Source organism: Alosa pseudoharengus, unplaced genomic scaffold (genome assembly GCF_046254945.1).
Source record: "Alosa pseudoharengus isolate Yale_2024_CS ecotype anadromous, Long Island Sound unplaced genomic scaffold, YU_APseudo_1.1 YU_APseudo_1.1_scf_2, whole genome shotgun sequence".
Lineage (NCBI taxonomy): Eukaryota > Metazoa > Chordata > Actinopteri > Clupeiformes > Clupeidae > Alosa > Alosa pseudoharengus.
The window spans coordinates 1,278,508-1,305,986 of record NW_027468663.1 but is presented as its reverse complement, the minus strand read 5'-3'; the positions used below and the strand labels follow the sequence as shown (position 1 = coordinate 1,305,986).

Sequence of the window (27,479 nt, the reverse complement as noted above, 5' to 3'; positions counted from 1 at the left end):
CTACTCATTGTCAACATGTAAATTAAATGTAACATTATTGTGAATCAAATTAAAATGTTCTCTTTTGCAAACGTAGGCATAGGCATAGTAACATATTAATTTAATAATGTTACAAAGATACTACATCAATCCGTATGTTTCATTAGGCTACTAGGCTATTTGTTTTGCCTTACTCTTGATTCATTTAGGCTAGGCCTTTTTATTCAGTTATTCATCATCTTCTGTCCTTGTGTAGCGCACGCATTCTCAGACCTGTCACCTGCCACTCATCGTAAGGGAGGTGTTTGGAATCATTCCCGCGTTACAATCATCAGCCAATCAAGGTGGTCACTTCAGTCAAGCTCGTGCATGAGTAATAACGTAATCCATAGCAACGAAGACTCACTCACTCTTAGACTGTTAGTCAAAGATTCTAGAGCGCTCAGCTCCAGAATCTGTTCAGGAGTTGTCATTTTCCCTTACTAAGAGTAGCCTAGGTCTGAAAGGCTGATACCAGTTAGGCCTACGTTCAACAGTAACATAAGTGTAATGAGCTATTCATTGTCGAAGGTGAAGTGAAATTCTTACTTTGGAAAACATACATTTGCCGATATCATTGGATAGGGAATAGGCCTACTTGTTTATTTTTTACGTAGCCTACAATGGCCAGTTCAGACAAAGGCGAAATTACTCATTTTGAAACATTTGTATGGTTATATTGCTTGACTTAAATCCTAGAGAGTAGGCTAGGCTACCGCACCCCACAGTGATGGGCCTAGCGGTCTTACGCGTTCAGTATGGGGTATAAACAAGCTGAGAATTTAGCGGTGTCACGTCTGCCTGTCACAGACGTGGGGAGCTGAAGCTTGGGATACAGTTACTACAGTAACATTATTTTATTTTACTTGTTATGGAATATATTTTTTTTCACTTTTATAAAGGCTTTGTTTGAATGCTGTTGGAACAAATAGTAGTTGGTTATAAAGACAACTTTCTGTTGCAATATTCTGTGTGGTCTGGACTGCAGGTAACTTGTTAAGCCAGTGGTTCTCAAACTTTTTCTTTCATTCCCCACTTTGATCAAGGAGGCATTGACTGATGATAGTGGAGATAACGTGTTATCCCGAGGCCTTTGCAAGTCAGCATCTTTTTAGTTTAGTAACTTTGAAATGTATGTATCCCCCAAGATACGTTGCCAGATTAGGGTATACAATTTGGTCAATGGGAATTCTGTGTAGTATTGAAAATGTAGTTTCAAACAGGAAGATATGCTAATATACACTGCAAAAAGAGATGTTATCATGTACAGGTATGTACATCATGACAGTACAACCATATATTGCCCTTCAGGGTATCACAGTTAGCTCATTTTATGGCAACCGAAAGGTGAATAGAAGAGCGAGAGAATGAGCGTGATGGAGGAGATCCCTGACCACTCTTCAGGCACTAGTGATGAAGATGAGGATAATCAGGTAGAATTGAGAGATAGAACTAGAGACTGAATAGTTCTGCTGAGGAGGAGGAGGAGGAGGAAGAAGAGGCGATGGAACAAATGCCTAAAAAAGCTAAGGAATTTAGGTGACAGTGCTTAAATTGAGGGACATTTGGGCATACAGTGGGCATCACTTTCAAATGACCACTTCAGTCGCGCATTACGAGGCGTGAAGCTGCGTGAAGCTTTAGTACCACTTTCAGCCACTGTGCGTCGCTCTGCCACTGTACATCGCTCTGCCTGCCACCCCTACTGAAAAAGCAGGAGACTTGCCGAGAGTAATCCCAGCCTACGAATTCAATAACAAAATAAATCATGCATAATTAAACATAACCTCGATTTAGGCTACTTGGGTATGTCTTAAGGCTTGACTACATGGTGGTAAGGAAAATCGAAATCGAAATTTGCTGTCTACATTATTGTCAGTGTTGGGGGTAACGCAGCTACGCAAATCAAAACAGTGGTGTGATAATTGAGCCAGTAGAGAAATAACTGTTCAGAATTAATCTGTAGCCTTGGGTAGGTTTCTGCAGAAAACAATGTTGTTGCCGATTTAATACTATCTGGCGACGTTTTTAACAGGCAACGCAATAGAGGCTTAGACAACTATGACCCACGTTTTGGTTTCGTAAATGAATTTGCCCTACTTCTTGACTGCAATGTAGTCAATTGACTGCTTGACATGTCATTTTTATTTTTCTGTACAATAAACAAATACATCTGCTTTATGCCGCAGAATTACATTCATATCGTAGCCTAAATCGAGGTAATGTTTAATTATGCATGATTTATTTTGTTATTGAATTCGTAGGCTGGGATTACTCTCGGCAAGTCTCCTGCTTTTTCAGTAGGGGCGGCAGGCAGAGTGATGTACAGTGGCAGAGCGACGCACAGTGGCTGAAAGTGGTACTAAAGCTTCACGCAGCTTCACGCCTCGTAATGCGCGACTGAAGTGGTCATTTGAAAGTGATGCCCACTGTATGCCCAAATGTCCCTCAATTTAAGCACTGTCACCTAAATTCCTTAGCTTTTTTAGGCATTTGTTCCATCGCCTCTTCTTCCTCCTCCTCCTCCTCCTCAGCAGAACTATTCAGTCTCTAGTTCTATCTCTCAATTCTACCTGATTATCCTCATCTTCATCACTAGTGCCTGAAGAGTGGTCAGGGATCTCCTCCATCATGCTCATTCTCTCGCTCTTCTATTCACCTTTCGGTTGCCATAAAATGAGCTAACTGTGATACCCTGAAGGGCAATATATGGTTGTACTGTCATGATGTACATACCTGTACATGATAACATCTCTTTTTGCAGTGTATATTAGCATATCTTCCTGTTTGAAACTACATTTTCAATACTACACAGAATTCCCATTGACCAAATTGTATACCCTAATCTGGCAACGTATCTTGGGGGATACATACATTTCAAAGTTACTAAACTAACTCCACAAACACAGTTAGGCTTTTTTTTCTTTATCAATATATTTAGATTGATGATAATATGATTGATTTATTGAAAATAACTATGATTTATATGTAATTACTCACCACTTGCTTAGCATGTGTGCTACCGCTGGCGGCCATTTTGATTTCTGACCAAGCTAACTACATAATGACAAACAACCTGAACCAAGTCATGTGACCAACAGACTGATAACAGACAGGACTTTTGATCAATCATAACTTGATTTGGATTTTTTTTAGAAATGCCCCCCAGAGGATGTTAAAAAGTATGTATGTATCTCCTGGTGCACGTTGCCTGTTTAAGGGTTAAAGGTGCTCTAAGCGATGCTGGGTAACGTCACTTCTTTTGACTTTCAAACAAAACAGAGAGCTAACTTGCTACTTCCTCCCCCTCCCTCCCGTGCTGCTCCCGTGCAATTGAAACTCTCCTAAACCGCATCTCGTCTGTGATTTGCTGGAACAGTTTGTTATGTTTTTATGGGCTAGGTTTGCCCAAGTTGTTTTTGTTGCCGTTTTTGGAGCCTGGGCTGTCCACAGAGATCGCGTTTTTTTACAGTGTATTCAGGACACAGACAGCTAGCGGTTGGTTAGGTGATGTTTGTAGTAAGTGACATAAAATGTTTTAGCCTAAAAAACGTGTGGCATTGCTTAGAGCACCTTTAATAGTGAATTATTGAAGTGGGGACTTTAATTTTTGAAACAGTTGTGGGCAGAGGAAACAGTTGAGGATCTGTAGTTTTAAGAGAGCCAGATTGTATGCTTAAAGCCTGAGACAGAGTAGATAGTTTAAAAGTTGAATGTGGATAGTGTAATGGATGTTGATGGGCAGATTGTTTAATGGATGTTGATAGATAGTTTAATAGGTGGATGAGTGCAGGCTTGTGGAAAATTCCAGAATTGAATTGAAATTCTTAAATTCCAATTCAATTATTGAATTTCACTTGCATTTCAGAAGACTTCGGATAACAGAACAGTGCATTTTCATGCACTGCAATAAACACAATTAAGCACACCTACTAGGGATATTATGATTTCTTTTATCAAGTGTCATATCTGCGCCTTGACATGGGAGATTTACATCTGAGTTTTTCACATCCCACAGATTTTACCCGGTTATCACAGTATTTCACAGACTCCCTTAATTTCCCAACTATTTGCCACGGCTTATACATGGATTACTATGGGTTGTTTATTTTAACTTGGATAAAACACTGTTCTGAGGCTTATACAGAATGAAGCTAATACACATGAAATTACTGTACAGATGATCAATGATGAAGATGAGGTCAATGTGCATAGATAGATTTTAGATTTCAGTGGCAGAAAGTGAGATCATATTTCAGAAGGTGTTTGAATACAATGAAACAAAATTAATTGAATTGAATTGAATTGCTGTCAGACCCACTTAGGCCAAACTGCCAAACAAGTAGTGATGGGCTAATCATTATTTACCATAAAACTTGATCTTAAAGGAACACGCCACCCAATGTCAGTAGTAATATATGATTCATGTTGTGTGACCTTACACATTTTTATCAACTACACGTGCAACTGTATTTAAGTAGGGAAAACGTGGATGTGTTTGATTACTGCTATCTTCCTCCCTCTATGGCTACGTCTGAGCCCGCTAGCATAGCAACATGCTAACACATTCGCGCCGCGCGCCAGAGTGTTTGAGTGCACGTACAGACACGGGAGAGGTATGACTCAACTCGTGAAAATTAAGGTAAGAACATATATTAATACTGACATCGGTTGGCGTGTTCCTTTAACAAACTCAAGCTATTTAAAGGAGAACTTGGCAACTATTTCAACTTATTCCACTGCTTGGTTGAATTTCCCATTGTCCTACGTAATTTAGAACGACCATTAACCGTATGTTATCTGCACACCTATGAAGTAGATCCATTTTTTTGGCCGTATCACACTTGTATATTAATTCGCCGAACTCGTTGTGAAGTTTAAATGAACTGTCACGTTGCATCCGAGCTGTACAATGCAGACGTTCAGAACATTGCAACATTGTAGCATATGACGGAGGTGGCTTTTAGCTAGATGGATGACAGCAGGCTAAGTAAAATAGCGATGTTTCAAAGCTAAAGTTCATCAGAATCTTGGGATACGCCCGCTTGACAACGGGAGAGATAGAACTAACGACTGGCCTTTGGCCGTAGCAACCATCCATTTAGAACTAGTAACGGCAGTTTGTCCTGTGAGTTGAGAAATTAGTTGATATGTGTCGGAAGAAATTAGTTCTACAAACAAGACAGTTTTAGCGATTAAAACGTTTAAATTGTAACAGGAAATAAACACAACGCAGGTGGCAACAGTGGAATAAGCGGGGTAATGGACTCCACGGTGGTCTGTTCACAGAAGTTAATGCGCTTCGCGTCGGGGCCGTTTTACAACCTCGACCGTGCATTAACTTCTGTGAACAGACCACCGTGTCGTCCATTATCCCTTACTTATCACCTGGAGAGAAGAAATACTCTTTTCTGATTGGCTGGTGGGGTGGCTATTAATTCTGAATAACAGGACACCGTTCCATATCAATGCTTATGAATGGTAACTATAACAACCATAGTAGGACGGTTGCAGCGCTCTAGAATCTTTGGTTGCAGGCTTCGCAACAATGGAATCAACTGTAAACAAGCTAACTGTCCATGCTAAAGTTGTACAACAAGCTGAACTAGTAAGCTTCCTTTGCTTTACAGTGGCAACCAGGTGATAAGCGGGATAACGACCTTCGAGGTGTGTCCAGTTATACGGAATTAATGGAATCGGGCGGAGGCTGCGCGTCGGGGAGTTTTTTGCCCATTGCCCTCGTCCATTAATTCCGTATAACAGGACACCTCAGCGGCCGTTATGCCTTACGTAATAAACACGTTTAGAAATCAGAATTTGGTAAATTTGTAAACAAATCCATGTGCTTTATTGTTACATATTTCCACAGTTTGAAATAGCATAATGCACAATTCTCCAGCAGAGGGGGAAATATAGCTAATCCTGCCAAGTTTCCCCATCTCCCCACTGATGACTACTTCCTGTCTACTTAATGCCAGGACACACCAAGCAGACGTCCGACCGTCGGCAGAAAAGCAGTTGGACTGATCAGTCGGCTCCCGTCTCCCCGAGTTGGTCAAAAAAGTGCCTCGGAACCAGTGTTGGGAAGGATACTTTCAAAATGTATTCCGTTACAGAATACATGCCCAAAAATGTAATTTGTAACATATTTCATTACATTACTCAATCTGAGAAACATATTCTGAATACTTGGATTACTTCCACATTGAATTGCATTTTATAAGTGTAGGAATGCGGCCATCAAATCCTGCTTACTAAACAGGGCTATTCTGGTGTGTTCTTCTTGGAACAACAGGCCCACATAGGAGAGTGTAAAGTTACGCGTGAACTAAGCAGGTAGCTTACCTGATACAACTATAAAATAGCAAGGTGACCAGTAACTACAGCAGACGACTCCCCCTGGCTAATTAAAAAAAAACTTAAGATGCTTCTTCAGGTTGGAGCAGGGGCGTAGCGAAAAATTATAATTAAGATGTGCCTTAATTTTAAGTGGCCTCAACCCAGTAAAAGTGAGGGGCACAGACATTTGACAGGTGGGACGCAAATTACCTGGAAATGTAAACACTATACTGTATAGCCTACCAGTGCTCTTCAAAATTAATGTGATGACAATCGAAAAAATGACAATCAAAAACCGCATGTTAAAATCTGCTACTCGCAACAATAATTCACTTTCAGATAAGCCTATTGAGTTGTTTATAAAGGGGTCTTCATAATTTGAGGTCACAAGGTATACTCACCACAAGTCTGATGTCCTTTATCTCTCCAATACCAATATTCACTCTTTTACGCTCATTCACAGGCAGTCGAATGTTAAGGAGATAATACTTGTGAGCGACGTTGCCCATTTCCATAAAAGGTAAGAGATCACATTCATAGTATCGCCCCTCATTTTCAATGGTCTGAAGGGAACATAAATAAAGATGTAACTGCATAACTGTATACTGAAAGTGATAATACACAAACTTACATAATTTCAGCATATTTACTGTACATTGAAAACCAAATACAATTAGCAGTACTATTCCATTTTTGTTTAGGCTAAACACTGATAACATTGTACCAATAAACATATACAGTTGAAACCAGAAGTTTACAATCCCTGTACATACACATGTTAAAGTTGACTAAAAAGAAAGTTGACTAAAAAGTAGGGTGAACACGGTTCTAATATGGCACCGGTGCCGACACAAACGGTTGTAACTGCATCGAATAACAACGTGGATTTCGGTGCCTCATTTCGGTGCTTAAATAGCGTTTTAAAAAAAAAAAAATAATAATTATACGAAGCATCACTGCATGTCATGCGCCATCTCTAACGTCTTGCTCTGATAGCAACACATCCAGATACAGTTAGCTAACATATGATAAACACTGGATGTATAAACCAGAGGGGTGCACCACATAGGCGAGTGGACAGTGTTTGACAGCTTGCGTGAGCCCAAGTAGCTTACTTTAAAGCGACATGCAAGCTCCTGTCAAAATCTAGCAGTGGGCCTAACCAAAGTCCTTTTAAGCAAGTCCCTCCACTGGGCGGCCATATACCAACGTTTTTTGGGCACTCATCGGGCACAGTCTTTGGGTCGAACTGCGCGTGCGCAAGGCTTCACGACACCAATCTTGCTCCAGCGGCGAGATCACAACACATGATTGGCACGATGTCTTCACAACACACCATATGATTGGCTCAATGTATTCACATGTCGACGTTTTGCCAAGGAAGGGGTGGGATATGTGTAGACAACGGCCATATTGGCGTGACAAACTAGCCCCATGCATTTCTATGGAGTATTTTTTGAGTGCTGTGTCTCCTCATTAGAAAGTCTCTGGCCTAACTACACACAAGCAAAAGGCTATGAAACAACGTCAACAGTAGGCTAGCCTATACATTACACAATATCCTTGCTAATGCGCTAACTGACATTTACTTGAAATGTTATCAGCAAAGTTGTAAGGTGAAAACTTTATTTCACGGTGTGTTAAACAACATAATGGCATGATATTAATCTTTCATGTGCATGAGGCCCATATAGCATCACAATGAATATGAAGATCATGTTAAAAGTTAGCTGGCAAAAACATAAATATGTAGGTTACATACCTGATGTCACTGAGCTGTCAAAGAGGCTACGAAACCATCTCCGTACGTTATCGCTAATTAAACTCAGCTGACTGGTGTTAGCGAATAGCCATAGTTGCTGTTAAAATACTAGGCTAGCACTGGGAATCTAAACACTTCAACACCGACATGTAGCCTAACATGTTCAAAACTACTGCGTGTTATGGGTTAAGACAAGAAATTTCTTGAAGCATTTGGGAACACACTGAATTAACTGGAAAATAGAGTCCCTGTTAGATTAGCTTGCTTGCAAATGCCGTTGTCCATGACCTGGCAGTTTTATGGCAAGCGGTTTTACCATGCATTATGTCAAACCGCCTACACTGGGTAAACTTGAAAGCAGAGCTCACCATCGTGTGTGCATGCATGGCAAGCTGTTTTAACATTTAAATGTATTATTCGTAGGAGCAATGAGATATTGATAGTAAATTGAACATAACAGTTCAATTTCATGTTCAAAATTGTCTTATCAATAAAAAAAAAAGCAATTCATGCTTTAGACCATTTTAATTTAAAACATTTTAAAAACAAAGTACCGGTTCAGGCACCGTTTCGGCACCGGCACCGTTTTAAAAGTATTGATTTAGCACCGGTATCGGATAAAACCCAAACGATACCCAACCCTACTAAAAAGAGGAATCATCTTTTGGAAATTGATCGTAATACCTTAATTAACAAAATGATGAAAAATCCAACCTTTAAGGACACCAATTTTCTTTGTGAATGAATAATGTATCGTAAATAAATAAATGTTCTTCCTCAAAAAAACAGGGGCCATAAGTATACATACCCCTATGTTAAATTCCCATAGAGCCAGGCATATTTTTATTTTTAAAGGCCAGTTATTTCATGGATCCAGAATACTATGCATCCTGATAAAGTTTCCTTGGCCTTTGGAATTAAAATAGCCTCACATGATCACATATGAAGTTCACAAAAAAAAAAAAATCCAAGATGGCGGAGCTAAGTTTTAAGCAAAATATGTCGCGCTGCCTTCACTTGGATTGGCAATTACCATGTCACATCGCTCAGCATTTGCATGAAAGACTTTTCGTCTATTTTGACCCCGCTTCACTAGAGGCATAAAGGCTGCTTGCCTCTTTGCTATAAAATTCCAATTAATTATCAAATAGATAGGCTATATAAGAGACTGGTGAAGTATTTTGGCTATTTTAAGAAATGACAAAAATGGAAGACAAACTTAATGTAGCCTTCCAGATTGCACTCCAAAAGAAAAATGACAAAGGATTTAAATGACTGGATTGAAAGACTGAACAAACATTTAGACATTATGAACTTTGCAAAGTGCCTCTAAACAGACAGGGTTACTGCACACACAATAGGGTGCATCATTTGCCCCACTTTTTTCAATTTTTTTGAAAATCAATCTGTACCTAGAATAGATTTTTTACACTAACTAAATTAAACTTCCATGAGAAATTTTATAAAATTCTATTGATATCTAAGGGGTCCACCGAGCCTCTGAAGTTTCCAACTAACAACGGACATACAAATATCATTGTTTTCTTAAATAACGGCAAAAATAATAGATCTAGCCCTATAATGTCAAAGAAAGTTGAATATAAATATGTACATTGCGCATCATTTGGTACCAGCTGTGTGTCTCTATCTTTATTACTTCCTGAGATATGGCAGTTGTCATTTCACATGGATTTTCATCATTTCACATGGATTTTCCATAATAACAGCATGAAAGTAAGTTATCAATAAAATCTTAAATTATATTCCATTAACATTACCCTATTCTAGAACTATGAACACCTTACATTTCAAAGTGTAAGACAAACTGTAAACCTCCTACAAACATATTATATGACTGAGCAAATGGGTAATCCATGAATAGATAGAACATACAGTACATAATTCTTAATAACTAACCACCATATGATGTTGATGTTTTAACATCAAAGAGCACACACTCTTTACATGTTTCCCTTCCTCTTGCTCAGGTTTGGTGTTTTCTCTCTGTCTGCTTCCACCACCTGCAGAACATTCTGGGAATGTTCTTCGCCTCTTGCAGAGCCTATGTAGTCTGAGCTTCACATTACACTGTAATTGACCACATTCATGGACTCCAAGTGAATCAAGGCCTCCTTGTAGGTTGGGTGAGCAGGCCAGGTTGAGATGTCAGTGGTGAGGAAAGCAGGGTCCAGCTGCAGAAGATGAAAGATATACCACAAATCAGGTCCCAGGTTTGCCAGTGTCGTCTTTTGGGTTATCTTTCCTGGAAATTTGGGCTTGCCGAAACCTGAGCCATATCTGTCATTTGGACATGTGCAGGAGGTAGATGGTTTGACAGCAAGCAAGCTGGTGCCAGGGATTTCTTGTGCTGAAGTACCACTGGTGTCTCTCAAAGGCCTTCATTGCACTCTTGGAGATCACTGCTGAAACATGTGAATACCGAAGCAAATTCTTGAAGAACTGCAGGTCGTTCCATGATGCATCAACAGCCACTGAACACTGCAACCACCAAGATGAGGCCTTGATTCACTAAGAGTCCATGCATGTGGTCAATGACAGCGCAGAGCGTAATGTGAAGCTCAGCACAGACTACATAGGCTCTGCAAGAGGAGAAGAACATTACCAGAATGTTCTGCAGGTGGTGGAAGCAGACAGAAAGAAAACACCAAACCTGAGGAAGAGGAAGGGAAACATGTAAAGAGTGTGTGTTCTTTGTAGCAGTTCGGACTTGTAACTGGAGGGTTGCCGGTTCAAACCCCGACCAGTAGGCACGGCTGAAGTGCCCTTGAGCAAGGCACCTAATGTAACCCCTCACTGCTCCCCGAGCGCCGCTGTTGTAGCAGGCAGCTCACTGCGCCGGGATTAGTGTGTGCTTCACCTTACTGTGTGTTCACTGTGTGCTGAGTGTGTTTCACTAATTCACGGATTGGGATAAATGCAGAGACCAAATTTCCCTCACGAGATCAAAAGAGTATATATATACTTATATTTATACTTATATTAATATGAAAAAAAAAGGATTTTCATATAAGACCATGACTGGACTACCTTCACATCTGCCTTTTATAGATATTGGGACAAAGAAACGCTAAACATAGGGGGAAAATGCAATATTTTAGAAACCAATGAAGCTAGAGATATCAGACTGGTACCAAAAAGATGCGCAATAGCCACATTTATATTCAACTTTCATTGACACTGTAGGCCTAAATGCATTATTTTGGAAGTGATTTACGAAAAACTGATTTTTCCAGAGCGGGGATACAGGCTCTGCTAAGAAGCAACTTTAGAGGCTTGGTGGACCCCTTAGATACTATTCAATCCAGCTAATATTCTACACATTTTCTTTTCATTAGTATTGTCACATTTTAAAATTGGGTACAAGTTGAATTTCCAAAATTGGGGCAAATGATGCACCCTAACACACAAGGTATGTATCCCCTTACCTAACTATGGGGTAGATGGCAAATAAGCAAATTTCCCAACACACTGATATGTTCCGTTAAATAACCATATGCAATAGCTTATGTACAAAATCTGACAAACACACCAAACAGTACATTGAAAAATTGCTGTACATTAGGGGTGGGCGATATATATCGTCTGCGATAATATCGTGATTGTTGTTTTAACAATGTGCAAATTTACATTATCGAGTATTTAAATTACTTATGGGGAAAAAACACTCGAAATCACGCATTGAAACCCCATACATTCACTAAATCCAGGAGGTGTAGCCCTATGCGAGAGAAGCCCCTGGCTGCAGCACGCCTAATGTTTATTTTGTGCAGAGGTAGGCTACTTGGGATTTTGTGCGGCTACTTCTGTTCAAGTAGCATTGATGAGTCACGTTTTTTCCTACATGGTATTATATGGAGAGAAAACATTAGCCTTTGAGTATTTTAATAGTCAGTTGTAAACAAAGAACTCTTCACATGTAGGCCTAACCCTTTTGTAAATGGACTGAAGTTCGCTCTAATATCGATTATGCTAACCGCATCTCTATGGGATTTCTCATATACATTAGCCATAAGCTAACACATTAGTTTCTATTCTGTAACTTGGAATGTTAGCCTACATGATTTATCTTAAACAAAACCTCGAAGGAAATGACTGATGTACTCTGTCGGTCTGCTTAGTTTTACAGTGATACCTAAGTAAAGGTTTTTGAAGGGAACTTCAGCTTCAGACTTTCTCTTGGGAAACTGTTAGGCCTATTCATCTTCTCTAATGTAGCTGGCTATACCATGTCTTTGCCACTCACACAAGTGGGGGCAGAATTGGAAATGTGTCAGAGTGACAATGCATTGGTTGATTTGGTTAAAAAGTCACAGGTTAGGTTATTTGCTATTATTGTATTGATGCTATTCATAAATAATGAGCTGTAAAGTAACTCAGACTTTTACAAATTTCTTTTAAAGGATATCGACTAATTATCGTTATCGTCAAAATCACAAAAAATATCGAGATATTATTTTTTGTCCATATCGCCCACCCCTACTTTTTTTATGGTTTACCTTTTCTGTTGTGAAATTGCAGCTCAGCTTCCGCTGCTCAATTGAGTGTGCCATCTCAGTCCACTCACTGAGTGTATCATCTCTATAGGCCAATCCCACATCTATGGTTACCACAGCTCCATCATCTGTTGAAACAGAAACCAAATATAACTAGAAAATGTAATTCTGAGGACATACCAGTGCATGAAAATGCAAAAGTTCTGATGTAAAATATCATGTATAGTTAAAATAGATAATGCAGAAATGGTTAAATTATTCAATAGGGAATTATTGTAGTGCAGACTTTTATTGAAACAGTTGTGGGCAGAGGAAACAGCTTAACAGGATCTGTAGTCTTAAGAGCCAGATTGTATGCTTAAAGCCTGAGAGAGTAGATAGTTGTTGTAGTTGAATGTAGATAGTGTAATGGATGCTGATAGACAGAAAGTTTATTGGATGTTGATAGGCAGATTGTTGTTGATGTTGATAGTTTAATGGGTAGATGAGTGAATGGTTTGAAGAAGATGGATGGATAAAAAGTTGGATTTAATGTGCCTTATATCCTGTATCCAGTTGGCCTAGTTGAGCAGAAAGCAGTTGATACAGGTGCAGTCAGCTTAATTGACTATTTGGTTTTAGTCATTTTGAGTAGGCCTGAACTGTTCGCCAAAGGCCATCATCTCTGGCCCCAGCTTGATAAAAAAAAAAGTAGGCTCTGATTTAGACTAGTCCACTGTATGACTTCAACGAGGTGATCTTTACAGGGTTCCCACTCTAAGTGAAATGTAAAATTCCATGACTTTTCCCTGACTTTCCCTGACAAAATAACAACATTTCCATGACCTACTTTATAATGAAGGGTACAAGATTTCAGAACAGCCGTGTAGCATTCATGAATTTTTTTACTGTTTTTAGAGCGAGAGATGAATAAATGGGTATTGAATGAACAAAGTTGGGCTAACCACAACTACCTAGGCAAGCAGTAAAGCTAGCTAGCTAGCTAGATAGCTAGATAGATAGATACTTTATTGATCCCCAAGGGGAAATTCAGGAAAGGAAGATAATAACCAGATATACACCAATTCTGAATTCAAAATTCCCTGATATTCCATGACTTTGCCCCCAAAATTATAAAATTCTGACTTTCCATGTCTGGAATAGACTTTCCAAAATTCCATGATATTCCAGAAATTCCATGACCCGTGGGAACCCTGTCTTTAGTATCGTTCTAGCTACTTACAGTATCAATCACACTGCCGCTTGCAACACTGCAACAAATGCAGTCCGCTACCCTGTTTACCGGCAATGCTACAGCGGACTTAAACTGCCAACTCGTGGCGAAAAGTTGTTAATACATTTCACGCATGTGCGTGAATCACGGAAAGTGCGAATGAAGTGGCCACTTCTTTTTTTTTAAGTATATATTTTTGGGCTTATTATGCCTTTAATGATAGGACAGTGGAGAGTGACAGGAAGCGAATGGTTGAGAGAACAGGGGTGGGATCTGGAAAGAACCACGGGGCGGGAATCGAACCCGGGTCGCCGGTGTACGGTGCAGGTGCCCCAGCCAGTTGCGCCACAGCTGGGGCCAGAAGTGGCCACTTCTAAATGGGACCCACTGTACAGTGTACAGGGAATTGCAAGTGTATTTAGAGGTAAAAAAAATTGATGAATGTGGGATCAGCTCCAATCTATTCCAAAAAAAGATGGTTGGACCACATGACAGTTAATCCCACAAGTTAATCCTTAGAGTTAATAAATTACACTACTTACCAATTTGGTTGTACAGTTTGAATGCAATGTCAAACTGGAGGATGACCAGCATGAATTGAAACCAAGGGCTCATCTCTTTGTTCGGTCCAGGGATGTGTACTGCAAAAACGATGTTATTAGCTTCAATCCTCTTCACTGTGGCCTCCTCAAAATCCCGGATCTTATTGCACTGGTTGGGACCCCAGGGTGTAAACCATTTACTGCTCCTCTGATTGTGATGGACAACATCAACACACTTTGTAGCTATGTAGGGGACGGCAGAGGTTGGGCTTGGTGCTGGAAGGGGGGGGGGGGGGGGGGTGACATTATATCAATGGTTAAATGGGTTAAAGGAACACACCAACTTAAGAAAAATAGCTTATTTGGCATTTACCACAGAGTTAGATTAGATGCAGCATATCCTTTCTTCTCTGTGCATGCAATAACCCAGTTTAACACTGTTAGCCTAGCTTAGAATAATTCACTGGAAGTGGGTTACACAAGTTAGCACTTAAAGCACTTAAAGTTGACTGATATTTAGTAGACGCTTTTATCCAAAGCAACATGGACATCAACCCAGGTCGATCGATTACCAGGCACTGATGTTACCACTGCTCCACCATGACTCACTTCCAGTAAATTTCCGGCTTCGGACAAAGTTTGAGCTGACTTTGGGCATTAATATCTTGAAAAGTATTATTCAAACATGGCTTTCCTGGGCTAAATCTGAAAGGATAAATTTGAATGATTTGAACAGAAATATTTTACAGGCCTTGGATTGGGACCCATTCATGATATAGAAAAAGCTTGAACAAAATCCGAGACAGCAGTGACAACCTTAACTGATTTGACACGGTACAACCACAAGTATGTTAGCACTATAATGGATGCTTCCCTTTCATTTGAGCCTCAATTCAATAACTACTGAAAATATAGCCGCAAGCAGCAATGTGGGGGCCTAACAGTACACTAGCAGGAATGGCATTACCATGCCATGAGCTAGCACTCACGGCAACTTTCATGGCAACTGGATGAAGAATATACTATTACAGCGCCCCTAGAAGCCAAATTATGCCAATTTCCATGTGTATTCTCACAATCAAGTATCAAGTCCCAGTACCAAGTTCGGACTTTGGACATCAAAGCGTTGCTGAAATATAAGCTCACTTCCTGTTTTGCAGCGCCCCTAGAGGCCAATGATTCAAATTTCCTTATGTGTCCTTACAATCAGGTACCAGGTCCCTGTACCAAATTTGGACTTTATATGAAAGCCTTGCTGAGATATGAACTCACTTCCTTTGCCGCAAAATTTGATTGGCTGTATTGAGTGAAAGCTTTTGAATATCAAAACGCCTATAGGTACGGCAGAGAAAACAAGTATTGAACACGTCAAAATTTATTTCAGTAAGTATACTTACAATGAATTTAATACCGTATTTTCCGGACTATAAGTCGCTCAGGAGTATAAGTCGCATTAGTCAAAAAATGCTTCATGAACAGGAAAAAAACATATATAAGTCGCACTGGACTATAAGTCGCATTTATTTAGAAATGTATTTCACAAAATCCAAAAACAGAGACTATGTAACTGGACTATTGAGGCCAAAAAGATTAAATGTTAATGAAGACGAAGAAGGAGTGAAGGCAGCCAAGAAGAGGGCTGGATAGGCCTAATTGTAAAGCAAAAGATTCACTGAAAGAAAATGCCATGTGGTACACCAAAATTTAGCTAAAATGTGGAGAATACAATGCAAACAAGCATTTTGGGCGATGTGGAGTCACAAGCTGGCAGCAGATTAAATGCTCACGAGAGAGAAAAAGATGGTTTTAAAAAGACGTGACCGAAGCAAGCCAGGCATAGATCTATACTGCCGTGCAAAGGCAAAAGGCCGTAACTTCAATTTTGTCAAAAATGAGTTTGTCATTTTTGGAACAATGGGCATCAATTTTATCATGTGGACAAATATCTTGAGTCAATTTTGTTGTTTTCTTATCAAAATAAGATGCTGTTTTTGCCGTAACTTCAAAAAGCAGAGGGTAAGCCAAGGCAGAAGCCCGTAACATCAGTTGCGGTTCTTTAGCTTTGTTTCGCGGCTCTATAGAACGCTGGAATTAAGTTACAGTGCACCGTAATTTCAGCGCAGCAAACCATATTAACATTGGTGGTGGGTAAAACAAAGGCAGAGTGTCTTATGCCTATGTATTGTATGTAGGCCTAATTGAAGCACTTCAGCCACACTTCAATAAAGTGAAAAGAAAATGTTGCAGTGGTTGTTTTACTATCTAGCATTAACTACTTCAGATATTTTTGAAATTCAGCAAGGATGTAGCCTAGTTAGCTAGCGATGCACAACTGTTCCTGATCCACAAATAGCCTACATGATAGATGCTGTGCCAGGCAACTGTAAGACACCATAAATGTCTCAAAGCCTGGATACTATTAACTAGTAGCCTAGTACACGTTTTCTCGTGCCATACAGGGTGGCTAGCTGCCTGCCAATCTGCAAGTCCACTCACTGGCAGAAAACAAAGCGAGTGGGTTGGGGACGCCTCACGATACACCTCCCCGTCCCTCCCCGGCGAGGAGAACATGTCGCACACAAACTAACCCAGCAGATAGAACTTAGATCGCAGCTTACCTTTAAAAAAAATCCACGGAAAACAACATCCACTGAGAAGACAAATCCATTGTTTAAATCCATCACAAGTTTTCAGCAAGCCCATTCGCAATATAATTATGTGCAGGCTAGCTAGCCTAAAATCTATCAAAGTGCAACGTTGTTCGGATGTTGTCATTCAATTTTAAGTGTCGCTATGGGTAAGCTATTAGCTAAAGCTAGACAGTGTTGGTTGCACAATATTTGACTCCCATACGAACAAAACTACACAGCATGTCCTTAAGTCGATGTCCCTTTAATTTGTCAAGAAAGAAATCCAATTAATGTGTGACTCCTCCGCCGCCCGCACGACACAGTCAGTAAATTATTATGTGTTCATGAGTAGCAAAATTCCTGTAATTGCATACATTTCCAATGGCATTGGCTTGGATCATGTTGTGGCTGTTTTTTGGTTTTCTGGCTCTTAAAGTGTTATTTTACTTAAATTAAGTACAACGATAAAGTTTTAAAATGTTCCAGTGTAGCATTCTCATTATTTTGTATTTTGTAATATTCTGTTGATGGAGGCCTAATATTAAGCCTTACTAGACAAAACTCACTAAGTGTTATCTTAAGGCTATCATTGTTATCATATAAATGTTTCTATAGAGTGATAAAAGTCCAAATGGTCAATAAATTAGAAGTTAAGGTATTTTGCCTTTGTAAGACCCATTATTGTTTTGCAGATAATGCAAAGGCAGAATACAGTAACTTCCAAATAAGGGTCAAAGGTCAAGTTTGAGCTGATTTTTTTTCATGTAGATACATGTATTCATTATGACAATTACTTGGCAAATTTTCAGTTTCCTACCTATCATACAATTGGCTGGACAACAAAAAAACTTTAAAGTCATTTTTCTCAGTTTCACACTCTGGCGAGTTAAGGTCTTTTGCCTTTGTAGGGCAGTATAGGCCCGAAGTTAATTGTAAAGCAATTTACAAAAGATTCACTGAACGAAAATGCTGATATGGTACATGAAAATTTAGCTAAAAATGTGGAGAATGCAATGCAATCAAGCATTTTGGGCAATGTGGAGTCACAAGCTGGCAGCAGATTAAATGCTTAGGAGAGAGAAAAATACAGTTTTAAAAGGACGTGACCAAAGCGCAAGCCAGGCGATCGGCCTATAGGCCCGACAGTAATTGTAAAGCAATTTACAAAAGATTCACTGAACAAAAATGTTGATGTGGTACGTGAAAATGTAGCTAAAATGTGGAGAATACAATGCAAACAAGCATTTTGGGCGATGTGGAGTGACAAGCCGGCAGCAGATTAAATGCCCACGAGAGAGAAAAAGATGCGTTTTAAAAAGACTGCACAGACCGGTTTTAATAGGACGTGCAGACCAAAGCTGCAGCAAGCAGGTGAAACTTAGAAATTTATTTCACAAAATCCAAGACCAAGAACAGACAGATGCAACTGGACACATAGAGGCCAAAAATATTGAGAATTCTACAGGGAATGTTAATGAAGACGAAGAAGTTAATAGTAAGCCGAAGGCTGCTGACGAGTGCCCGCGCTAATTGTGAAGCATTTTACAAAAGATTCACTGAACAAAAATGCTGATGTGGTACATGAAAATTTAGCTAAAAATGTGGAGAATGAAATGCAATCAAGCATTTTGGATGATATATTGGCACAAACTGGTAGCAGAACAATTGCTCGGCTGGCCACCCCGCGAGAAAAAAAGATGCGCGTTTAAAATCAGGGCCTAAATTTCAGCGCAGGATTGCGGGTATTACGCATAAGTTATTAAGTCTTGAGCATAATAATAAAAGTCCCACAACTCTATCATAATGAGAGAAATTCCCACACATGTTACAGTGCTCTCTGATAACATTAATCTAATAATGGAGCGGCCTGAATGCGGGACCATTGACTGGACAGACCAACTCTGACTTCAATTGAACCTGATGCAGAGACACACACACGCGCGCATGGACCAGTTTGCGGGTGTCTCTCTCTCTTCCTCTCTCATCGCTGAAGTCAAATTATAGCCTAGGAGGTGCTTCTACATCAATTGCGATCGACAGGAAAGGAAACCAAACCTTTAGCGATCAGGAACCGTCAGGAATTTTGTAAACACAGAAGCATGACAGCCTATAACGCGAGAGAACATGGATGTGTTCTCTATTTGAGGAACGTTATAATCGATTGCGGACGTGAACAGACAGATACAGACACGGAGCGCAGTAGGCCTACTTTCACTTTCTAGTGTGCATATTCAGTACGTGAAAGATAATTAGTAGCAAAACAGCGATCAAATATTAGCCTACATGGCAGTGAGTTTTGTTTTCAAATGTTTTCATGCATGTCTAGATAACGGGTGAGGAATGTTTAGGAGACAGACTATCGTAAATCTTCAAATTATCGCTGGGGTCTTTTTATTAGGCTGCGCAAAGCACAGCACCTTCATTTGGGGCATGGCTTACTGTTTGATTATATTGCTAAATATCGGGACTGATGACCACTGAAATCTGTGGGGTATTTGATGGTTCACTATTAAGTTTCATGTAAGGGTGTTGGGATTTCCATCCGCTTATTGCGAGATAAGGCATCTGCTTTCATTTATTCATGGAACGTGTGTTGTGCCGAAATGGAAACCTTATTCAGCCTAAATTTACCGTAGTTATTTTTTAATCATGCATGATTTACTTTTTTATATAATTCGTAGGCTGATTCCTGGCAGCAACAATTGTGTTTAAATGTAGGTTACTGCTTTAGCCTCTGGCAAGCTCAGAAGGGGGCGGCATGCAACTGATAGCTTGAGAGCAACGTGTTGGTAAGACAATGACTTTTCATTGACAACAATATTAAACCAACCAACAATATAAAATATTAAGAAGAGCTCTCCGTAGGAGTCTTATTGCTGTGTAACACGCTCTGGAAATTCACAATTTCGTCGCAGTTAAAAAAAAAAAAAAAAACATAGTCCAGTCCATACAACTTCATTTCAATTTCGAAAGAAATACTGGACTATGTTTTTTTTTTTTTTTTTAAAACGGCGACGAAATTGTGAATTTCCAGCAATAAGACTCCTACGGACTTTCCCCTGAAGGTGGCGGCAAAGATGGCAACATTTCCGGAAAGGTACTGGCTTGATGAAATTCATTCTGGACTCTCTATTCGACCACATAAAGACCTCGGGATACTTCGGTTTGGCTTTAGGGACCCTCTACTCACTACCACGTAAGTGTTATGTTGTTTGGAACTGTAGAAGAGGTATAAAAAATAGCGTTTTGTAGCGGCGCAATTGAAATGCCCCGCTCACTTTCAGGCTACGAGTTGTGACTGAAAACGGTACAATCGAACTTTCTCAAAACACATCCGAATGACATAATTTTGATGTCAACTCAACGTATGTACCCCCAATCATCCGGAAATCGATCTAAAGTGCATTTTACTCCGGATAATTCCTTTAATATGTAAGCCTATATTATATGTCCTCTGGTTATGTTTTTAAATGAACAGGCTCTACCGTTTGAAAAGTAAGCTATTAAACAACACGCATAGCCTATGCTGCATTTCAAATAGGAAGCGCACGCTTAAAACGTCCATGTTAAACAACAAACATGAGTGAGGCGATTCAAACATGGCCAGGCCCAAGGCAGACTAGCCTTAAAAGTTTTTTCAGAGGCCAGACACGATGGATGATGATAAATTGGTAACGTCCGAAGCCTCAGATGTCCAGTCAACTCCACCACCACCAGATAAAAAGCGTATCAGTCGGAATCAGTGACATGGGAAGTGGAGTTGCGGGGGGTGCGGCCGCTCCGAGACACTGTCATTCTCCGTGTACACTGGACATGCAAAGTGTTCTTTGCCCAAAGCATACAGTAGGCCTATGCGTTCTCTGTCTATGATCTGCAGGGCCTCCTCGACGAGGCGATTACTGGTGCGCGGATCATTTCTGGCACAATTAAACGGTATCATTGAACCGCGGCCGAAAGAAAAAGAAACTAAACATTTCCCAGAATAGGAAACATTTCTTAATTTATTGTTATCAAATAAAGAGGCATAGCATTAGGGGGTAGTGGTGTGAGCTCTCATTCTTGTGTGTGCGCATCTGTGTAAGTTAAACAGTCACCACTGGAGATAACGTGGGTAGCAGCAACAAACAACGTAGCCTTTTTAAAACGACGAACCAAGCGGACTCTTGCTGTCCATGGCTAGATCTTGTTAGGCATGTTTAAGTTAGGCTAATGGACATGTTGCATTCTATACAGCCTGATTATGTCATTCTTTAAGCTACATAGCCTGTCTCCAGTTTTCCTCAATTTGACTAAGGGATAGCCTAATAGGATATTTGACCGGCAGATCATCAAAATGTCCGGAAAACGAAACCTCTGCCATTTTTTTTTAGCGGAAACTCTGACCTATACACTACCAAGACGATCTTAATACACACACCCCCCCCCCCCCTTGTCCAAGTCAGCTACCGCCACAAATTGAATCCAATTCTGTGGGAAACACTGAATTAAATTGAAGAGATTGAGGCAGATTAGGCTACTATCTATATGAGTGTATCTGACGGTCACAAAACGAAAACGCAACCGTGCCTTATTTATCAACCAACAAACGAACGACTAATTAAGGAAGCACACACCACACTGTACCTAGCGCTCATGCGTGTACATGTGGTGGGCGGGTACCTATCCGGCGGCTACAGCCAAACGTTACTTAGTGCGGGATTCCACTCAGACTCCACAAGTGTCCCCGAGCAACTTTTGCTTGTTACGTGGCAAGCAAGGTATGTGTATTATCGCGACCCTCTGAACTGGAGGATGACTTTACAGAATACCCAATAAAAATTGACGTTGGTCTATGCGTCATTTACAGCTTTGGAACTTGGCGCATGGTCAGAGCCGACTGGTGCTGGATCCAAGCCCCAGTATTCAATATGGCGTTGACTATGAATTGGCCTGATTTACTAGCCTAGGCTCCGCCATTCGTTTGTATGGAGGGCGGGACATAATCACTATCTCCAGTTACAGGGTTTCCCGCAGCACTTTGCAGTTAAGGCGGCTGCCTTAGCAACAAGCCTGCTGCCTTAACTACGTCGTCCAAAAAAATTTATAGGTAGCCTACATGAGCGATATCCGCTGTGTTACTCTAGGCCTACTGTTTTCTCCCTTACATTCCAAACCGTGACCAACGTCTCCCTTCTCCAGGGATGCAAACAGAGGTATGGTCAAAATGGAGTGAGATTATCGAAGCCCACGCCCCCGCAGGAAATATCATATAATTACATTCTGCCACCACCTCTGCCATCCAGTGCTCACCCTATTCACACAAAAATTTTCTTTATATGAAAATACACTTGGAAATTCTTAAAAGTAAAGAATACTGAGACAACGCTGGAAAATTTGGCATGTCCCTTTTTTTTAAAAAAAAATTTAAAAGTCTGACATTTTGAATTTGTCTTGACCTCAATCTCCGTTTCAACCTGTAACCCATGGGCGGATTATGAACTTTCGGGCCCCTGGGCCCAGATGTATTAAAGGAGAATTCCGGTGTGATTTTGACCTAAAGTGTTTTGAAACATGATACCGAGTGTGAACGTATGTCTCATAGCCCATCTCGGCTTGTCCCCTGCACTCCGAAATCTGGCGCTAGTTAGCCGATGCTACCAACAAGGCGGTCAATGGTGGTGCCTCGGCATAAAGCGCTTTCAGACATAACCTCCGGAGTACATACGGAGGTTTGTCAAACGGAGGTCCTACCCTTTGGATGATTCAGATATGATGCTAAACTGCGGACCTAATACTGACCTTACACGGACGTATGTGTGAACGACATACACGCACATTACAGAATCTCCGTGTGGTTGAGTGAGGGGTGGGGGCTGACATATGACGTAGGGCCCAAGTTCGCAAGAGGCGTGTGACGCAGAATATATGCGGCCGCTGTCACAGCAGGGCTAGTAATAGGCTACAGCATGGAGGGTGAATACATCGCGCTCGTTTCGAATGTTGTTGCAACAATGCAGCATGTTTTCCGTTACATCCACAACATCCGCAGCATCGATGAAAGATTGGAGCGTGACCTACAGTCAATTCGAGCAGATTACGACAATGAATGTCGTCGTGAACGAATCCGTTACAGGAGAAAGAGAGCTGCAGTGATTCTACTGTTTGCCCAGCGTCAACAGCAAGGGAGGATGTGGAGAATTGCGAGACCAAGCGGCCAAGTATTCTGGACTGATGTTCTCGAGAACTTTGATGATGCACGGTGGGTGCAGCATTTTCGAATGACCCGCGGTACATTTGAGTACGTCCTAAGTTTGGTGGCTCCAGCATTGACCCGCCAGAGTACACGATGGCGAAAACCTCTGGAACCAGGCCTCAGACTGGCCATTGTCCTATGGTGGTATGCTACACCAGGTGAATACAGGACAATAGGTTGTCTATTCGGTATCGGGATCTCTACGGTCTGTGTCCTTGTGCGCGAAGTAACCGCAGCTTTGAAAGACAACCTGTCCGCGCGTTTCATCTCCATGCCAACAGGGGATCAACTTCAGAAGACAGTGGATGGATTCACGGCCCGAGGGTACCCAATGTGTGCAGGTGCCATCGATGGAACTCACATTCCCATCATTGCACCGAGGGATGATCCAAATTCCTATTACAATAGGAAAGGCTGGCATTCCATTGTGCTACAAGCGGTTGTTGACCACGAATGCTGGTAAGCATCATTACTATTGAGTCCTGTGTTGTTGAAAATATAGCTCGTGCAGTTGAAGATTTGTTTAGCTAATGGGGTTTTCTTGTATGTAGCTTCACAGATGCTTATGTGGGGTGGCCGGGTTCCACACACGATGCCAGGGTCCTCGCCAACTCGTTCCTATTCCAAGTGGCCGAAGAACAAGATGGTTACTTGTTTCCACGTGAGGTACGTATCAAACATTGGGCATTCTTAATTTAGGCATGTACATGCCTATCACTGAATTCTGCATAGGCTACGTGCATCATCCATATAGTAGGCCTAACAATATTTATTCGATTTGTGTACAGAAATCCATAACTGTGGATGACGTGGAGGTACCCATCCACATAATTGGAGACGCAGCCTATCCGCTGAAGTGGCGGCTTATGAAGGGGTTCACTCATCACCGTCAACTGACCCGAGAACAAAACCGCTTCAACTACCGTCTGAGCTCTGCTCGAATGGTGGTGGAGAACGCGTTTGGGCGTTTGAAAGGCCGTTGGAAGTGTCTTGCCAAGCGCAATGATGTGGACATCCTAGTAATGGCGGACATTGTTCATGCTTGCTGCATACTCCACAACGTCTGCGAAATCCACAAGGAGAACTATTTGCCCGAGTGGAACACAGGTGGTACTCGCCTTCCTCCTCCGGAGGAGGCTGACCCAGAGGTCCTGCATGCACCGCAAGCAGGTTACGCACAGCGCATCAGAGAGGCCATCATGACCATCATGCCGCCGGAATGATCATGAAAAGTCTGTGGACAATTCCAGTTTGTCTATCAATAATGTAACATTTTGATGCTTCAAGAAGGCAGTAACGTTTTGTCACCCTATAGGCATATTGTTGTGCTAACTGTTGTAAATAAAATTACATTACATGTACACGTGCAGTTGTGAACTCTTTTATGTAGAAGATAAAGAAGAAAAAAGATATGAAAATAAAGATAAAGAAGATAAAGAAAAACACGTTGCCTATTGTGGGTAGTACTTGTAGTCGCATAACTGCGCTGATTAATAATAATTGCAATGAACCTCAAATAGCATATAATAACATCATGACGGTGAAATGGTTCATTTTCCCAAATGTACTTTATTTCCCCAAAAGTATCCCCTCTCCCCTTGCCTTTTGTGGGATGTTACGCACCTGCTAACTACAGCCCATCAAATGTGTGCCTGGCATGGAGGTTCCTAGGCTATTTGCAGCAGGTGCCTTTTGTGGGATACGCACCTGCTAACTACAGCCCATCAAATGTGTGCCTGGCATGGAGGTTCCTAGGCTGTTTGCAGCAGGTGCCTTTTGTGGGATACGCACCTGTTAACTACAGCCCATCAAATGTGTGCCTGGCATGGAGGTTCCTAGGCTATTTGCAGCAGGTGCCTTTTGTGGGATACGCACCTGTTAACTACAGCCCATCAAATGTGTGCCTGGCATGGAGGTTCCTAGGCTATTTGCAGCAGGTGCCTTTGTTGGATACGCACCTGCTAACTACAGCCCATCCTATAGGCTATTTGCATTCCGAGTGGCAGCCTAAATGATAATCAGCCATTCACATGTTTTGTGTCCTGCAAACTGGTCGAATACTGTAGTGTGAAATATAAAATACTCTACCTATACCTATTGCATTTACGTAATGAGTTTGGAACATATAGGCCTATTGCATTTACGTAATGAGTTTGGAACAAAGTGTGTTCTCTTAATTGTAATGTTATCTTCATTCTCAATCCGACATCTTGTGACAAGCCTTATGGCAACGAATATTTTCTTCGTTTTATTTGGCTAAGCCTTATTCATTCTCAACAAATATTGTTCTCAATGAAGTCATGAGAAGGGTATTCCAATGAACAGAAAATCGATCGTGTTGTCTAACACAATTTATTAAATACAGACAAATCACAAGTTTAAAAAACACGTTTAAAAAAATTACACGTTTTAAAAAAATACACGTTTAAAAAAAGTGACAAAAAATTGCACCAAACCCGAAGTTTGTACATAAGAAACAAACAAGTGTCCATCTGCCTAGCCTAGGCCATGGAGTTAAGTGTCGATGTGCTGTATGATGTGCTGTGCGTGAACAAATGTTCAAAAGTGCCCAACATGGCAAGTCAGGAATGATGAGATGAGGGCTCACAGGTCCGTGTATGATGGATGACCGTTGTCGCGATGGTACCGAGGCTCTGGTCTCCACGCTGGCTCTTGAGGTGGGTACTGGCCGTGGGCCTGAGGGACTGGCATCCTCTGGACCATCTGCTGCAGGACCGTGTTGAGGTCGAGGAGCCGTTGATTGAGCTGAGCGCTCTCTCTTTCCCGGTCCTCTCGCGTTTCTCTCCGAGCGCGTTCCTCACGCTCCTGGTTCTCCAATGCCCTCTGCCGATCCCGGTCGTCCACCTCACGATCAAGGTCCGCCAGCAGGTTCCTCATCTCTGCCATGGACCCGGCGCGTGCCTTCCTCGCCTTCTTCCTCGGTGGCGAGCGACAGGGTGACACTTGAGAAAGAACCCGAATGTCATTCAACAGAATTAAAAGCCAGCTGCAAGTTGTATTTCGTGAACAGTTTAGAATGCCAACACGAAAAATAAATTACCTATGCTCGAGACCGACTGATTCAGTGATGTATCACCGCCCTCATCATCGCTGTCCGGCATCGGAGAGCTCTCGGAGGTAGAGGCAGGCTCGGATGTAGACGTAGATGGTTCGGAAATGCACTCAGTCTGGGATGCACCTGCACCTGGCACCGGCATACTCCCAGACACAGTCAGTGGTCTTGTGGAGTGCTTAGATCGATCCCCATATTGCGTCGCACAAGCTGTAGTACTGGAACGATTTTCTGTCATTCCCACTCTTGTTGTTGTGGTCAACAACATAGGTGTACTGTCTTTTCAGCGCCTTCAGCTTGGTGATTATTTGTGCCTTGGTCCTGGCAATTCCTTTGGCTTCCAGCTGCCTTCCAATGCGGTCGTACATCAGGGTGTCTCTCGCTGTTCCCTTCATGTGTTCCATCACGACGTCGTCAGCCCTCATGGAGAGCAGCTCCAGGATCTCCTCATCTTTCCAGGTCGGCATTCTTTCTCGATTTTCTGTACAGCAATATGCCACTCCATCATGACCCTGGCATTTAAGTGCTCCCGCCATGGACGCACAAAAGAAACGTCATCGACACGCCCGCTCACGAGGTGTGAATCTTAACCGCATGTTCTACGCCGCGTTCAGACACAGCACATTTACATAATGTCCGGAGGAAATACTAGGTCGGGGGTAGTATAAACACCGGGTGAATTCGGACTTCCATATGACCGGTTATGTCGTTCAGATATACGGCCCCACCGGTTAACATCGGCAGAACCTCCGGTCTTACACGTATGTCTGAAAGCGCTTATAGCCATGCAAATAAATCACCGTTTTACACCATTTACGAGGCTCAATGTATCTCCACACTTCATTGGTAGACTTCCGAGGGCCCTGACATTTAAAACGAGACATTGAGAACTTTGAAAAAGCACTGGTAGTTTACTTACAAGACGATTTATACAGACAGTATCTTCTCGAAGTTTAGCGTTTGCAGCCATCTTGAATTTAGTCACGAAAAGTCGAGCGACGAGTAAGAATGAACAGGTATGATAAGGGATCAGATTCCAAAAATAATTCCGTGGAAATGCATGGATTCCAGTTGCTGCTACTGGAAGAAACTGTAATCCATGCATTTCCACAGAATTATTTTTGGAATGAAAAACTCATCGGATCTGCACGATTCA

The 27,479-nt window shown here is 41.4% G+C and overlaps 1 protein-coding gene across 1 annotated transcript in view; it reads right to left on the bottom strand.

Annotated features, from left to right (window-relative positions):
- The window catches only part of wls (Wnt ligand secretion mediator), a 218,132-nt gene that overhangs the window by 155,765 nt on the left and 34,888 nt on the right, over positions 1-27,479 (bottom strand). The window contains exons 2-4 of the mRNA XM_076293367.1: positions 14,389-14,664; positions 12,637-12,761; positions 6,759-6,920 (exon numbers count right to left, since the gene is read on the bottom strand). Coding sequence (XP_076149482.1) covers positions 6,759-6,920; positions 12,637-12,761; positions 14,389-14,664 — 563 coding nt within the window. The remainder of the gene's footprint in view (positions 1-6,758; positions 6,921-12,636; positions 12,762-14,388; positions 14,665-27,479) is intronic.